This window comes from Grus americana, chromosome 23 (genome assembly GCF_028858705.1).
Source record: "Grus americana isolate bGruAme1 chromosome 23, bGruAme1.mat, whole genome shotgun sequence".
Lineage (NCBI taxonomy): Eukaryota > Metazoa > Chordata > Aves > Gruiformes > Gruidae > Grus > Grus americana.
This window is the reverse complement of record NC_072874.1, coordinates 961296-975902: the sequence shown is the minus strand read 5'-3', so window position 1 is coordinate 975902 and position 14607 is coordinate 961296. Positions and strand designations below refer to the sequence as shown.

Below are 14607 nucleotides of genomic sequence, written 5' to 3'. Positions count from 1 at the left end.
GGTGCGGCGGCAGGATGGGACCAGCGCGGGGGCCTCCGCTTCCCGGACAGCCACGTTGGAGCAAACGGGGAAGCGAGAAATTTCCTTTTCCTTCCCCCTGCAGAGCTGCAGAGCGGGTGTCATCGTGCTGGGGTGACCTGTCCCTGCACCCCGCTCCCTAAAGCAGCCCCTGTCCATCCCCCCCTCCCCGGGCTCCCCGCAGGGTGGGGGCTGGGAAGGGCCCCTTATCTCCCTTCCTGGCTGATGCAAGGTTTGCTCATCGCCGCTGCGCCCCAGGGCCACCCTGCCGCAGGGCAGGTGATGCCAGCGGTGTCACCTCCCCTTCCAGATTCCACCCTCCCTGTGGGGACGGAGCAGGGGTGATGCCACCATCCCTCCGCAGCCCCTACATACGTTTCACCCCCCGGCATCGCTCCCTGCCCCACGGCTGCTTGGCCAAGAGCCCCAGGGTTTTCCCCCCCAGCCCTGGCACCTCTGGCCGCCCCCGGGGATGGAGACGCTGGGGCTGGGGGGCTCCCCGCACCCCAGGCACCGGCAGCAGGCTGTCGCCAGCCCCCTGCACCAGCCAGGAATAAGTGGATTAGGAACCAATCTCGTTATCACTGCTAGCAGCCTTGGCGAGCGCCGTGGCGTGGAGACGGGGACAGGGACACTCCCGGTGGGGGGGATCGGGGTGGCCAGCGCCCGGAGCGGGGCAGAGTGGGGCCGCGGTGCTTCGACAGCGAGGGCTCGGCTGCCTGCTGTTCCCAGCGATGCGGCATCCGGGCTCTAATGAGCCAGGACGGTTAATTAGTCAGTGTCAATTTATGTTAATTAGTCAGAGGAGTCGAGAGACTGATTCCTCTGCCACCTGGCTGGCACCGGGATGCGCAGGGCCTGGCTGGGGGGGGGGGCACGTGCATGTGCGTGGGTGCACGTGTGTGTGCACACATGGGTGCGTGCCCATAGATACGTGTCTGTGTGTGCGTATGTGTGCGCAGCCACCTGCACACCCGCACACCCACGCGCCCATGCACTCGTGCACCCATGCACACATGCGCCCACGCACACGCACACCCAGGCACACGTGCACCCATGCACACATGCGCCCACGCACTCGTGCACCCATGCACACATGCACCCACGCACACGCACACCCAGGCACACGTGCACACGCGGCTCCAGAAAGCCAAGCTCACATCAACGCTACGGCTCGGGCAGCTGCCGCTCGGGCAGCCCCGAGCAGGAGAGGGGGGTGACAAGGGACAGGGCAGCCGCGTCCCTGGGGCGGGACAGGGCAGCCACGGCTCTGGCCAGCCGCAGCGGGCAGCGCGGACTCGGCTGCGGGCAGCGATGGGACGAGCGATGAGGTTTCCTGTGGGTGATTCATGCTCTTCCTTGAATTTGCTGCCATACAAGCAAGGGTTGAGACCCCGGAGGAAGCCGCAGGGATTTCCACAACGGCTCAGAAAAACTCCCCCACCCCCCCATCGCCTCCCGCTGTGATTTCCTCCCTGGTCCTGGGTTGAAACGCAGCCGTTCTGGGGCGAAGGAGCCGTGTGGGCAGCAGCACGTGGCAGCGAGGCCAGGAAGCTCCCGGCGATGGGACCAGGGCTGGGCTCTGCTGCAAGGAGGGAAGAGGATGGGAAACGTGCTGTGGCCGGATCCAGGCAGGGACTGAGCCCCTCTCCGGGCTGGGGAGCTGAGCAGGGGATGAAGCTGCTCTGTCTCATGCCGCACCGCGGTTTATTCAATCCAGGTTAACGAACATCACAGCTTGGGCTGCTCTTGGGTTCCGAGTTCTGTTTCTTCTTGTTAAAAAAGGATTGCAACCGCAAAAAAAAAAAAAAAAAAGGCAAAAACCTTAAATCTGCAAATCCTCTGCTGCTCCCGCCGAAGGCCTCGGTTCATGGCGTGAGCTGGATGTGTCCATCCCCCCTGAGGTGCCACAATGGGACGCTGGGGCTGGACGCTGCCCCAGGGCTGCTCGGGCTGCCTGGCTCAAGGCTGGAGCAGCTAAAAATAAACCCCGCTGTGTCTTTACCACAGCCGAGCTGCTGCAGCCACCACGTAAGCTATGCAAATGAGACCAAAATTAAACCCGCCACACGCAAGAGAAATCCGTCAACCCCTGCCAGGGCAGCGGGGACTCATCCCCCCACGGGCACCGGCACCCCTGTGGCGGCGACGGCCAGGATGGGGACGGGGACACGCGGCACCCATTGGGGCTGCAGCCTCGCCGGGGCCGTGGGCTGCTGCTGAGCGCGGGGAGCAGGGTCCGTGCCCCCATGGTGGGGCTGAGGCGCTGTCCCCCCGCTGCCCCCGGCTCCCCTGGCTCGCAGCCATCTGGCCAGGGTGTATTAAAGGCATTGGCGAAGCCGGAGAGAAACGAGGTCAGGGCTGCGATGGCAGCCAGGGGACAGGGTGAACCTGCACCCACCTTGCCTTCCCCAGCAGGGAAGTGGGACCCGGTCGTGGCAGTGGCTGGAGCGGGGACGGCTTTTTGGGATGGCCTCGGACCCCCGACGGGAGCCTGAAGCATGTCCCACCCTGACCACAGCAGCTGGCTGCTGGGCACAGCCGGGGGACGTGCCAGGTGAACTTTGCACCGCCATGGCGTTATCGCAGCCCGGCAGCGCCAGCAGAGCGGAGCAGGAGGACTGTGCCGTGCCTGAGCTCCTCCCGGGAAACCTGCCCGTGCCGGGGGCACGCAGCCCCTCTCCTGGGGATGCGCGGGGCATCAAACCGCACCAGCAAAGGGAGAGCGCAGCTCCCCTTGCACATACCCCGAAAGCTGGGCAGCGAGAGCAGCGTGCACCCCCGGGGCTCACCCACCACCGCTGCCTGACCCGGGCGTGCAGGTGCAGTGCGGAAAACGTGCCCCCACCCGTGCGTGAGCGTGAGCGTGCGTGTGTGAGTCCTTGTAGTCAGCTGCCTGCATTTCATGCATTTTTAAGAAGAACAAGGTTAGTGGGTCACTCCAGCGCTGGAGGCTTTTCTCCAGCTGAGCTGCTTTGCTGCCAAACCCATCAGGGCTGGCAGCTGCCCGCACCGCGGCAGCAAGGGGGCTGGGGCAGGCAGCGGTGCCGGCAGACAGGCAGCAGCCGAGCCCGGCGTAGCGGCAGCGAGGTGCTGCAGCTGCAGCTGCCCGGGGGCTGCGATGGCCCTTCTACCCGCACCAGCTCTGGCCACCATTCACCCCCAGAGGCACCCGAGAAGCTGGCAGGAGCGGGTTGCAGCCAGAGCAGTCCCGTACAGGCAGGGAGCAGGCAGAGAGCAGGCAGGGAGTGGGTATGCACCATTCTGGGGGCGGGGGGACTGCAGCCCCCCAGTAGGGCTGCCAGATGCTGGGGCTGCAGCTGCAGGGCCCCCGGCGAGGCTGTCAGGGTGCGGTGGTGGCGGCGCAGAGGAAAAGCCACCGTGGTTAAAAGTTAACACGGAGACAAAGCAGAGCCGGGACGGCAACGGCAGCGCAGCCGTGCCGATGCAAACAGCCCCGGCTTTATGGCAGCCCAGCCCTGATAAAGGGGTGAGCGGCTCAGGCCCCGCTCTGCCCGGCCTCTCCCCATGGCGCTGCTCATCTTTGGCACCAGCACCCCAGGGAGAGCGTGTGCATTGGTGCAGCCGCGCCACTGCCCGTGCAAGGCAGCACGCGCACGCCGGTGTGCCACAGACCTGGATATGCACCAGCGCCGCTGCTGCGGACAGGGTGAACCCAAATCTGGGGTGAAGCCAGAGCTGGGGTGAAGCCAAGCCGTGGGGTGCGATGGCAGCGATGCAGCGCCGTGTCGCCGCGCAGCCCTGCGCCCGCAGCCCCCCGGCATCCCGCCGCCGCACAGCCGTTGCCATGACTACGGCCATGCAAGTCTGGGCGAAATGCATCTGCCGCTGCAGCCTGCCGAGCCGTGGGGGCGGGGAGGGCACCGCTGCTCCGCGCCGCCGCCAGCCAGGGCCGCACCAGCAGGTCCCCACCGAGCCCGTAACCGGCCGCCGTCCCCTCGCCGGACCTTTGCCAAGAGCAAGACCCATCGTGGGAGAGTGGGGTGTGGGCGGGGGGGTGCCGGTTCCCTCCCATTTGTGGTGAGATGGGGTACGTCATGGCGAGCGTCCACCACGCTCCCTCGACCCTGAAAGCTGTGCAAGAGGTTTGCCAGCTCTGGGCAAGCTCGGGCCGGGGAGGCAGGGTGCTGCTCACCCGCAAAACCCCCACGGTGTCCCCCCCCAGCGCATCCCGCTGGCTCCCGGGAGGCAGAGAGCCGAAACGGCACGGCTGGGATGCCTGGGAGGCAACGTGATCCCCAACAACCTTAACGCCAGGCTGGGGCACCGAGCAGCCCCCCAGAGCCCATCACCAAGGTCTCTGGGCTCTGCTGGCCCTCGGGCTCCCACCCAGCCCTGCCCGCAGTCACAGTGGCCCTGGGGACACTTTTGGGTTTGTTCCGAGGCAGAGGGGAATTCCTGGCAATTAAGCAATCCAGGCTGGGGACAGCAAGGGATAAGGGAAGGAGGGGATTTCTGATGGAAAGTTGCAGACAATCCCAGCGCTGCCGTGATTCCCCGGCCACGCTCCGCTCCCGCCTTCCCCCTCGCAGCCCACCCTGGCGGGGACCGAGCCCCTGCCCCATCCCACCTGCGCGGGATTCAGGGAGGGGGTTTCCTGCCCCAGCGGGAGAACTGGGGCTCAGCACTGGGATTTGGGGGGGGGGCGACAGGCACCCCCGGCTGCACGGCCCCAGCAAATCAACCGGGATCTTGGGGTAGAGGGAGCAGCAATGAAAAGGTTAATGGTACTGACACAGGTTCCTAATGAGGCTTTAAAGTTAATGGCCCATTAAGATGAGGGGGGCGGAGGTTTGCATCTCTCAGGGCTGTTCTTCCAGGCTCTCTGGGTACCAGGAGATACCGGGGGGGGGGGGGGGGGTGTCCCCCATCTCCCACATCCCCCCGGCGCTGCCCAGCCCTCCAGCCCTCACCCGGGCAGGCAGAAGCCGGGCTTGGCCCGGGTGTCCCCCCGTGCTGCCCGGCCAGGCAGCCCCTTCCCCCACGGCCGCCCCGCACACACTGGCCCCTCTCTGCCCGGGCCCGTCAGATGTTGCTCAAAGGGAACAATGCGACTTATTGTCTCGCCCTGCTCGCAGGCATCGCAACCCAGCAGCGCAACAAAAAGACACATTGACTTGCAGGGAGAAAGAGGCCCATAGATCCCCGGCTGCTCGCCGGGGGAGGGACCGCAGCCCCAAAGCATCCCAGCGCCGCTTTCCTGTCCCGGGTCCGGCGGCACCGGCTGCCCCACGACGCGGTGGGCTGGCTGCCACCGGCCCCGGGGACTCGGACAAAGGGGTCACCACGCGGGGCTACGGGGGGCTGGCGGCGGAGACACGGAGCTGCCCGTGCCCCATCGCCAAGGGACGTCCTTGGGATCGGCGTCCTGGCCGCGCACGTGCAAGATGCGCGCTGGACCCGTGCTGGGTGTGCGTGCATGGGCTGGGACCACACTGGTGTGCGTGCACGGGCTGGACCCCCCCGCCAGCCTTGCGCCCACCCCTGCAACCCCAAAGAGACCCAGGGAAGGAGCGCGGTGCCGGCACTGCCCGCCTCGCAGCCGGGAAGGGACATGACACCCTCACGCGCTGCTTCGTGCAGCTTGGTCGAGGCGTTGCCCCCGAACCCGTGTCCGTGGAGCTGCCACGCACCCCCAGCCCTGCTGGGGGCCACCAGCAGCCCACCTGCACGGGAACAACCCAGGCAGCGCCACACAGCTCCAAGGTCCCTTTTGCAGCTGGTCGCCAGGACAGGGCACAGGTGACCCCAGGGATGGAGGGAGCTGAGCCCACCCTGGGGACAACCACGGGCTCCCACTGCCTGGGGGGGTCACTGTCCCCAGGGGAAGGGCAGCACCCCGTGCCCACCTCGGCTTTGCCACGGCAAGGTGCCGCTGCAGCCCGGTCGTGTTCCCCACGGCAAGGCTGGACCCAGGAGCACCGTGCAGCGGGGCGATGCCCAAAACACACGGGACCCCCGGCACACTTCCCCGTCGCGTGCCCCGGCCGTGGCGTGCGGGCACGCTCCTGTGGCACCTCCGCAGGCAGCTCCGGAGGAAACAGGACGGGAAAAGCTCTACTTGGACTGAGTGTCGCTTTTGTTTCCAGTATAAACTTCCCTTTTAACGAGGAAGGAGGCTCTGAAACACGCTCCCTGCTCGGCCCCCGGCTGGGGGACCCTGCCAGCAGCCCCGGCCGGGGCGGGAGGGAGCAGAGCCCAGCGTGCAGTAGCACCCGGTCGCCCTCCCGTCTCTGCTGCCAGCTGGATGCTGCAGCCCCTTTTCTCTCCGGACACCCTCTGGCAGCCATCCTGCTCCACAAAGCGACCGAACCGGCAGCGCACGGCTTGCTCAGGGTCAGGGAGCCCTTTATCAGCCCCGAAATGCAGCCTTACAGCGGGGATACAGGAGATAAGGCGCGTGGGACGAGCATCCCGCCTGGGCAAGGGCGTTGCGGCGGGTTCCTGTTCTCCCGGGAGGAGTCGGGAGAGACTGTCAGGCTGGGAAAGAAAATGCAGAGCGTTGATCCCCGCCATGCAGAAACTCCCCCAGGACCGTGCCTGCGGGGAGGCACCTGGGACCCCTCGCATCCCACCACCGTCCCCATCCCCATCCCGGGACGAGGCAGGGCTGGGGGCCCTGGGCAGCACAGCACAGCCCACCCCGGCCACCCCGCTGATGAAGTTCGAGGGGTTTCAGGTTAGAGGCTTGGCTTTATTTGCAAATGCTCCAGCTCCTGGCCCAAAAGAAGGGCAGATGGTCTCCGAGATAAGAGATGGAGGGGATTGCTCTCTCTTTCCTCCGCCACGACTCACAGCTGCCAACCTCTGCCCCGGGCCTCCCCGGCGTGAGCGGGGAAGGGGGTGATGGCAGGAGAAACGTCCTGGGGTGGGAAAGCGGGGCCAGTCCTGCCCCCCGTGCAGGACGGTGGGATGCAGGGAGGATGTTACCGGCGTGAAAAGCAAGCCCAGAAATAGCAAACGCAGTTACACAAGGCGCCGGTTGCCATGGGATCTTCACAACCAAAAATGACGGGGCTCTGGCAAATACAAGAACGGGCCCTTTTATATGTTTCTATGGGAAGTCAGCGCCTCGCTGCAGCCTTCCAGGCTGGAGCCTTTCCCAGGGCAGGAAGGATTCCGGGACACCGGTTGTGGCCCCAGCTCTGTGCAGGCAGCAGGGAGACCCCCGGCAAAGTCCCATGCAGACCCTTGCTTGGGTCCAGGACGCTTCTTCCTGGTGAAAATGTCGGAGGGTTGGTCGGCACTCAGCAGCCAGCCCGAGTGACGGCGCAGCCACGAGCAGGTTCGACAGCGACCAACTTCTGCTTGGGCGATGGACTGGAAAGACCCCCCCCCCACCTTGGCCGCCACCACCCAGCCCCACTCTTCCTCCTGCCTGCCCGGCCCTGGCCAGCCCTCGTTCCCCGCAGAAATCCCCCAGCACGAAGCGCAGCAGATTTTCCTTCTACAGCCCCCTCGGCACCTGCGGTGTCCCCTGGCCCCTTCGCCCTGTCCCCTCGAGGGCTGCGCAGCCAGAGCATCACTCGCCCCGTGGACCAGGTAGGTGGCCACGTCCTGGAGCTGCACCGCAGGGCCTGGGAAAGCCAAACCACGGGCGGGCATCGTTGGCGGACACGGCAGCACCAGCAGCGTGGTTACTATTTTTAGCCGAGGGCTGTTTGCAAGGGCCATTCCCATGCCGGAGCTGCCGTGGTGGCAGAAGGCATTACCATCCGTCCCTGCATACAGCACAGCCCGGCCCCGCACTCTCCCTGCTGGAATTCTCTCCCTGGAGTGATCTAATTAGCTAATTCCTTTGCTATTTATAAATCAATATGGAAATCCCTTTGCTTTATTCCCAGCGCTGTTGGTTGCCCTGGCTGGGCCCCCACTAACTCGGTTAAAATCCTCAAGCAGATGATCAGAGGCTTGTGAATGACTCTAGATACATGAATAAATAATTGCATTAATTCTTCGTTAAGGGCTGGGGGAATACAGCGGGTGGCAGGAGCAGGGCACGGGGCTGGGGACTGCACCCTCCTGCCCCACTCCACCCCCCTGGTGCAGGGGCTGAGCTCGCTGCTCTGCCTTGCAGCCTGTCAGCACTTAACACCTAATAAATTAATAATCAGCACACAGTTTAAGTAGGTCTGGAAAGTGGAAAATAACATCCGCAAAGATCTTGTGTCCCCGAGGCCTTTTAGGCAGGAGCAGCGCGCAGAGAGGCAGACAGATTTGTCTGCCCGTCCATCTGCTAGAGGAGCAGACAGACCCGTAATCTGTCCGTCTGCCTGCACCCTGCAAATCCCCGTCACTTCCCGAGCAGCCAAAGTCCTGGGAGCCAGTGGGGAGCCCGTCTGGAGCCGGAGCATCCGGGTCTGCCCAGGGGGGACCCATGCTCACCCCACGGAGCACCGGGGCTCCGGCACCAGCGGCAGCTGCCGGCACGGCCGCACTGAGCACCGCTCCTGAGCCAGCTGAGCACTCCTGATGTTGCTGCCGTCAGTGCAGGCAGGACAGACATCTGCAGCGGAGCGGGGGCCTTGGAAGAGGAGGCACGCTTGGGAATCCACAGGGGAACGCATCTATTTATAAACACAGCCCTTACGCAGCGCTGCAGAAGAGGGTTTTCAAGAAAAGCTGGGATCAAGAGAGATGTGGCAACTGGGGATTCCTCAGAGATGAAAGCCGCTAGAAAGCCGCATGCGAGGTTTCCTGCGTCGCCTCCGATGGTGACGGGGGGCTGCCCCCCCCCCCCCCCCAGCAGCTCTGCATCTTGACCTGTCTGATCACGCTAACGTTTGCCCTTTAGAGACATCACATCTGCCTCCCATCACTCCGGCGCTGCCCGCTGATCGCTGTGGCAGGGGAGCAGCGGGGTGTAAAGCACTTTCTCCCCTCCAGCAAAACGTAGAAGAGACCTGGGCTTTGCGCAGGGGCCGGCAGATGGGGGGGGGGGCTGAGCCAAGGAGCCCTGGCCGAGCCAGCGGCACAGAGCACGGCGGCAGCACCGCAGCCATCCTGCCGGCCCCAGCCCGATAAATCCCTTCCCAAATAAGCAAGCCCGCTCATCCAGCCCACCACTGCAGAAAACATCTTTCCAGCAAGCAGCCCGTTTCACAGCACAGGGTACACATTCGCACCCCCAACCCAACAGACAGGCGAAGCCGCACCAGGACTGCCACCGTCACCCCAAAGGCTGCACCCCAGAGCCCCCGCCCAGCTCGCAGTGCCCGCAGCGAGGACGGTGCAGGTGGGTGGTGCGTTGCCGGCGCTGCTCACCTTAGTGGCTCCCCTGTGGCTCCAGTGCAGGAGGACGGGAGCATCTTGGGGTTGGTGCATGGATGGACAGTTTTGGATGGGTGCTGCAAAGCCAGCACTTGCTCGGGTTTGCTCGGCACAGCCGAAACGTGCAGCAGGGCAGCATGGCGGGATGGGATAGGTTGGGATGGGACAGCAGTGTCAGGACTCTCCGCGTCCCTGTGGAGAAGAGCCAGGACAAAAGTAACCTCTGCAGAGAGACAGAAAATCACTCCCCGAAGGTGGGAAGAAAAGTGGGGTTGGCACAGATGCTGTCTGATGGCGGGTGGCTGCTGGGGCAGAGGGAAGGGCTCACCAGCCGCAGCTCTGCCAGGTTTTGTTTCCCAGCAGTAACGGCTGGGGACACTGGGCTGGAGCTTACGCTCGGGAACAAGTGGCAGAAGACAGAGCGTGTTTACTGACTAATTCAATACACTCGCTTGGACCGTTTGTCTTCCCAAAGCAAACAGCCTCGCTATGCTCTGAAAAGCGCGTGCTTTTAAACGGGGTACACCCTCCGCGGCTCCTTTGCAGCCCCGACGGCCGCTCGGGCAACTTGATCTTGCAGATGGCCGAAGGCGCGGGTGGATGGACCAGCAGCAGCCATTCGAAGGCTTTATCAACTGGCAACCAAAAGTCAATAAGGAAGATGCCGCCTGTTTTAATTAACAGGGAAATTTTGCTCCAACGGGGTGAGATGATGCGTGCCGGGGGGGAAGGGAGGACAGAGACAAAACATGACCTTGTTGGTGGAGCGCACACAGCGGCACATTGTTTTCCTCTCGGAGACGCTGGCCTTGATCCTGCGCGGACTCTGCGGCGCAGCTGGGTGCTGGGGGGTCCCGCGTGCCCGCAGTGGCTCTGGGGCAGGTTTGGCAGGAGTGGGGGGCAGGGTGCCTGGAACGGGGCTCAGGACACGGGAGCGTGGCCCGCTGCAGCTGCCAGTGGGGTGCAGGCTGGCCAGGGAATGCTGGTGGCTTGGAGAGGCACAAAAGGGTCTCAATTTAGGGAGTCGGTTCCCCCCCCCCGTGAAATCAGCTGTGCCTGGGTGCTGAGGAGATTGAGTCCACCAAGGGCACTGCTGGCTCCACGCCGCGGCGAGGCTGTGGCCAGTGGCCCTGGCAGCACCGGGAAGCTGCAGGCCCCTCGCCAGCATCAGCATCCACTTTGGTTTGGTTGCATTTTCTTTTCTCCTGAGCTCTCCCTTTCCGGGAAAGCAGAGAGAAGGAAGACCCAGAGGGGAAAAAACCTACCAGTCTGTGTGCCAGGGAGCACAGCGAGGCGGGGAGCCATGGCACAACCCGGCCCCCCAGCAGGACCCCCTGGGAACTGATGGGGCTGGGGTGAGCGGTACCCTGGGGGAAGCGGTACCCAGGGGTGAGGGGACTGGGGCAAGCTGCACCGGGAGACTGTCCTGGGGGTGACGGGGCTGGGAGGACTGGTGCCGTGGGACCCTCCCCGGGGTGTCGGGGCTGGGGGCAGAGGCACCCCAGGGGTGACGGGGATGGGATGAGCAGCATCCTGGGGTGACGGGGCTGGGACAAGTGGTGCCACCAGACCCTCCCCGGGGTGTCGGGGCTGGGATGAGCAGCACCCCGGGGGCGAGGGGGCTGGGGTGGGGGGCGGCTCCCCGCTCCCCTTCCCCACCGCCTCCCCCCGCCCAGGGTTGCCCCGGTCTCCGGGGTCGCACAGCCGGGGAGGAGGAACGGCGGCCGTCAGTACCCCCCGGCCCCGCCGGGGCGGTGGCTCCATCCCCGTCCTCCGCCCCCGGGGCGGGCTCGGCGGCGGCCCGCCCCCGCCCCGCGCCTTATTACCGGGGCGGCGGGGGGCTCTCCCCACTCCCTCTCGGCGCCGCTCGCCCGCCGAGCGCAGCCGCCGCGGCGGGGTCCGCCCGACGTGCCGCACCATGGGCAGCCAGGGCTCCAAGGCGGCCAAGGCGGAGGGCAGCGCCCCGCCGGCCGGCCACGCCGCCGCCACCGAGCCCGCCAAGGCCAACGGGCAGGTAGGTACCGGGGGGGGCACCGGGGAGCCGCGCCGTGCGCCCCGCCGGGGCGGGAGGACAAAGGCGGCGGCCGCCGTCGCCGCTCGGCGGGGAAGGGGCGGTGGCGGCCCGGGGGAACCCTCCTGCCCGGCGGGCACCGAGGGATGCGGCACCGCCCGCGCCGCGCCCCGGGCTCCCTCCCGGCACCGGGCGGGGACCCCGTCCGCCGCCTCGCCCCGGGACCGGGTGTGGAGCGCGGGCGCCGCCCGGTGGCAGCGCACTGACACCCCCCCGCCCCCGGTGCACCCCCGCACCCATGGCCGGTGCATTCCCCGTGCACCCCCGTTCCTCGGCTGGGTGCGGAGCTTTGGGGAGGGGGTGCCGAGTCCCGGCTGTGCCTAACGCGGTGCTCCGCTCCCCCCCCCCGCAGGAGAACGGCCATTTGAGGTTCAACGGGGACATGACGCCCAAGGCGGCCGGTGAAGCGGCACCCCTGAACGGGAACGGCTCGGCTGAACCCCTCAAGGAGGAGAGCAAGGGCGAGCCGGGCGGTGGGGATGCCATCGAGCCCGCTCCCCCCGCCGAAGGGGGGGATGCTAAACCCGAGGGTGCTGCAGCCCCCAAGGACACCCCCAAAAAGAAGAAGAAGTTCTCGTTCAAGAAATCCTTCAAGCTGAGCGGGATCTCGTTTCGGAAGAACAAGAAAGAAGCCGGGGACTCCTCTGGGTCCTCTCCCACGGAGGACCAAGGCAAGGCGGAGGCCAAGGGAGAGGAGAACCCCGCTTGCTCGGCCAGCGGGACGGAGCCGTCCGCTCCCCCCGAGGAGGGGACAGCAGAGGAGCAGGGCAGCCCCGGGGAGAGCAGTCCTGCTGCGGATGGGCAGCAGGGAGCTGAGCCCAAGAGGGAGGATGCAGAAGCAGGGGGAAGCAAGGAGGAAGAGAAGCAGCAGCCAGGGGAAAGCCAGGGGGATACAGCCAAACCAGAGGAGCCCTCAAAACCTGGGGGGCCTGAGCCTACAACAGCTCCGGCAGCAGGAGAGCAGAAGGAAGAGTAGAGCCCACTTGGCATCATCCTGACTTAAGACTCTTACGCCATCCTCTCCATCCCGGTAACGCCACGGACTCGCTGCCTTGCCCTCACACCTCCCCATCCCACCTAGAACTGACAACGCTTTCTAAAATCCATCCCCCCTTGAGATATTTCTTCTGCTCCCCTATTAGAAAGCCGGTTTGGATTCCCACCACCACAGCTTGGAGTAGTTTTACCTGAATCCTTTAAAACTGTGGAGGAAGACTATCCTGGACATAACTGGAATTTACAGTTTGTAAGAACCCAGATCTCGCATCCCGCTCTGGTATCTCTGCTGGCCTCCTGACTGTCCCCACTCTGCCCCAGCAGCCTTTGAAGCCCAGCAAGCCAGTGACTGTTCAATGGATTCTTTTTTCTCAGTTTACATTCCTGGTTCTGACTTCATTTAAAGTATTTTGTGCTTTTTATAGAAATCAATGGTTTAAAAGCTAATCTAGTTAGGGTTTTTATAATGTCTTACTATTGGCTTAAAACCATAAAGCTTGTAAGTCCGCTGTGTTTAATTCTGCTTCTGAGGGATAAATAACTTTCAGGGTGTGGGGTGGAGGGAGGGGGCCTGCCAGCTGTATAATGTGAAACAACATTCTTTTCTCTGTAAATAATTTTTTTAATGGCCAAAACACTTGATTTGCAATTTTCTAACTTCTAAAAAAAAAAGCTGTATGGGCTTATTGTAACACTTGAAAGGAATAAATGGTGACCCCTTCATGGGTGAGCTTGAGTCCTTCTTGTCCTGGATGCCAGACGAGGGCCAGGGAAGGAAGATAGCAGTGGCTTATTTAGTTCACCAGCTGCTGCATTTAATCACTCCAGCCCTGGCTCTGCTCGCAGTTAATTGACTTGCAGCAGATGTAGAGCTACAGCCACAAAGGACTTTCTCACACAAGCCTCTTGTCACTACCTTAGGATCACCCTTCAGCTGGCTGCTCAGTACCTGTTTTCTTAGAAATTTAACTTGATTTGGGGGGGGGGGGGAGAAAAAAACCTCAAGTCTTTTCCTGTACAGAGGGAAATGCCCATTTTAAGCTTGGTTTAATTTAAAAAAAAAAAATTTGGCTCCTCTTTCCTGAAAAGACATGCTAGAGCACAAGAACTATGCACTGGGAATGAAGCTGTACTTCCAAAGAGAAAGTGAAGGCACAATGGGTGCCACTACCCTTTCTCCTGTGATCTGCACAGGGCTAGAGGTGATTTCCCCCCCCGAGCCAGGCATGCAGCAGAAGGAAGGAGCACTGTCCTTCTCCAGCAGCTCAGAGCCCAAAGGCTCTGTCAGCAGCTTAGGCTGCTGCAGCAGTGCACAGCCCCTCCATTTAATGGCCTGCACCTAATTCCCATCTAATCACCTGCCCCTGCTGTTTCGGCTGGCAGAGATGATGGAGAAAAGCAATGGACTGTTGTTTGCCCAACTGGCACCACTGTGGCGAGGACCAGCACAGCTCTTCTGTAGCCCTTGATGTAGGTGGAAATGGCCAAAAACTCTTCATTTTATGCAGCGCATCTTCCTAGCGATAGCGGGAAGCTAAAGCAAGTGACCTGCTTCCAGATGCAGCAAGGTATTCATCCCTAGTCATTAGAGGGGCAAAAAGAGGAGAAAAAAAAAAAAGGTATTTTAAATGTAGGCACCGCAATGTGCAAATTATTTCCAAGATTGCTCACAGTCTGTTGTGCGAGACATGGCTGCATTGTGCTCCAGCCGAGATCCGGGGCTCCATGCATCTGCCAGGGAGCTGCCGTCGGCATCGCGGCAGCCATTTTAAGAAACACTGGAGGAGAAGAGGACGGCGGTTCACTGGCACGCGCGAGCTGGTAGGGGTAACTGGAATTCTACGGTCGGTTTTGTGCAAGGAGGAGAGGATTTTAATTGTCTGCTATGGTGAAAAGGATAACTAAGTTTCCTGGACTATTACTACAGCAATGAAAGTAAACTGTGCCACACAAAGCTTTTTTTTTTTAACTACATAAACAGCAGATTTGGCTTATGAACCTTTTGTGTCCATTTCTGGTGTGATCACTACTCAGTTGCAGAATTAACCTGCTCCTAATTATGTTAAAGAATTTTTTTCACTTGAATACCAGATAAAACCCACTTAAGTCCATGCAAAAGATACTCCCTTCCCATAACTTATTATTCCTTTTCTAGATTAGCATTGCTTTCAGAGCATCAGCTGTGTGAAGTACTGTAACTCCAAACAAACCACAAACCCAATTAGCATCAG

General features: G+C 62.7%; 1 protein-coding gene across 1 annotated transcript; it reads left to right on the top strand.

The window, feature by feature from the left end:
- Nucleotides 1-11129: 11129 nt before the first annotated feature.
- On the top strand, nt 11130-13099 carry MARCKSL1 (MARCKS like 1). Its single transcript, XM_054802738.1, has 2 exons — nt 11130-11323; nt 11733-13099. Exons 1-2 carry the CDS (start codon nt 11228-11230, stop codon nt 12354-12356), a joined length of 720 nt encoding a protein of 239 aa, XP_054658713.1. The 5' UTR covers nt 11130-11227; the 3' UTR covers nt 12357-13099.
- The last annotated feature ends 1508 nt before the right edge of the window (nt 13100-14607 follow it).

Bases quoted from the DNA above. Each gene is read 5' to 3' on its own strand.
- MARCKSL1 (XM_054802738.1), top strand. From the start codon at position 11,228: ATGGGCAGCCAGGGCTCCAAGGCGGCCAAGGCGGAGGGCAGCGCCCCG. The intron at 11,324-11,732 runs GTAGGTACCGGG...CCCCCCCCGCAG, and splicing joins CCGCCAAGGCCAACGGGCAG to GAGAACGGCCATTTGAGGTT.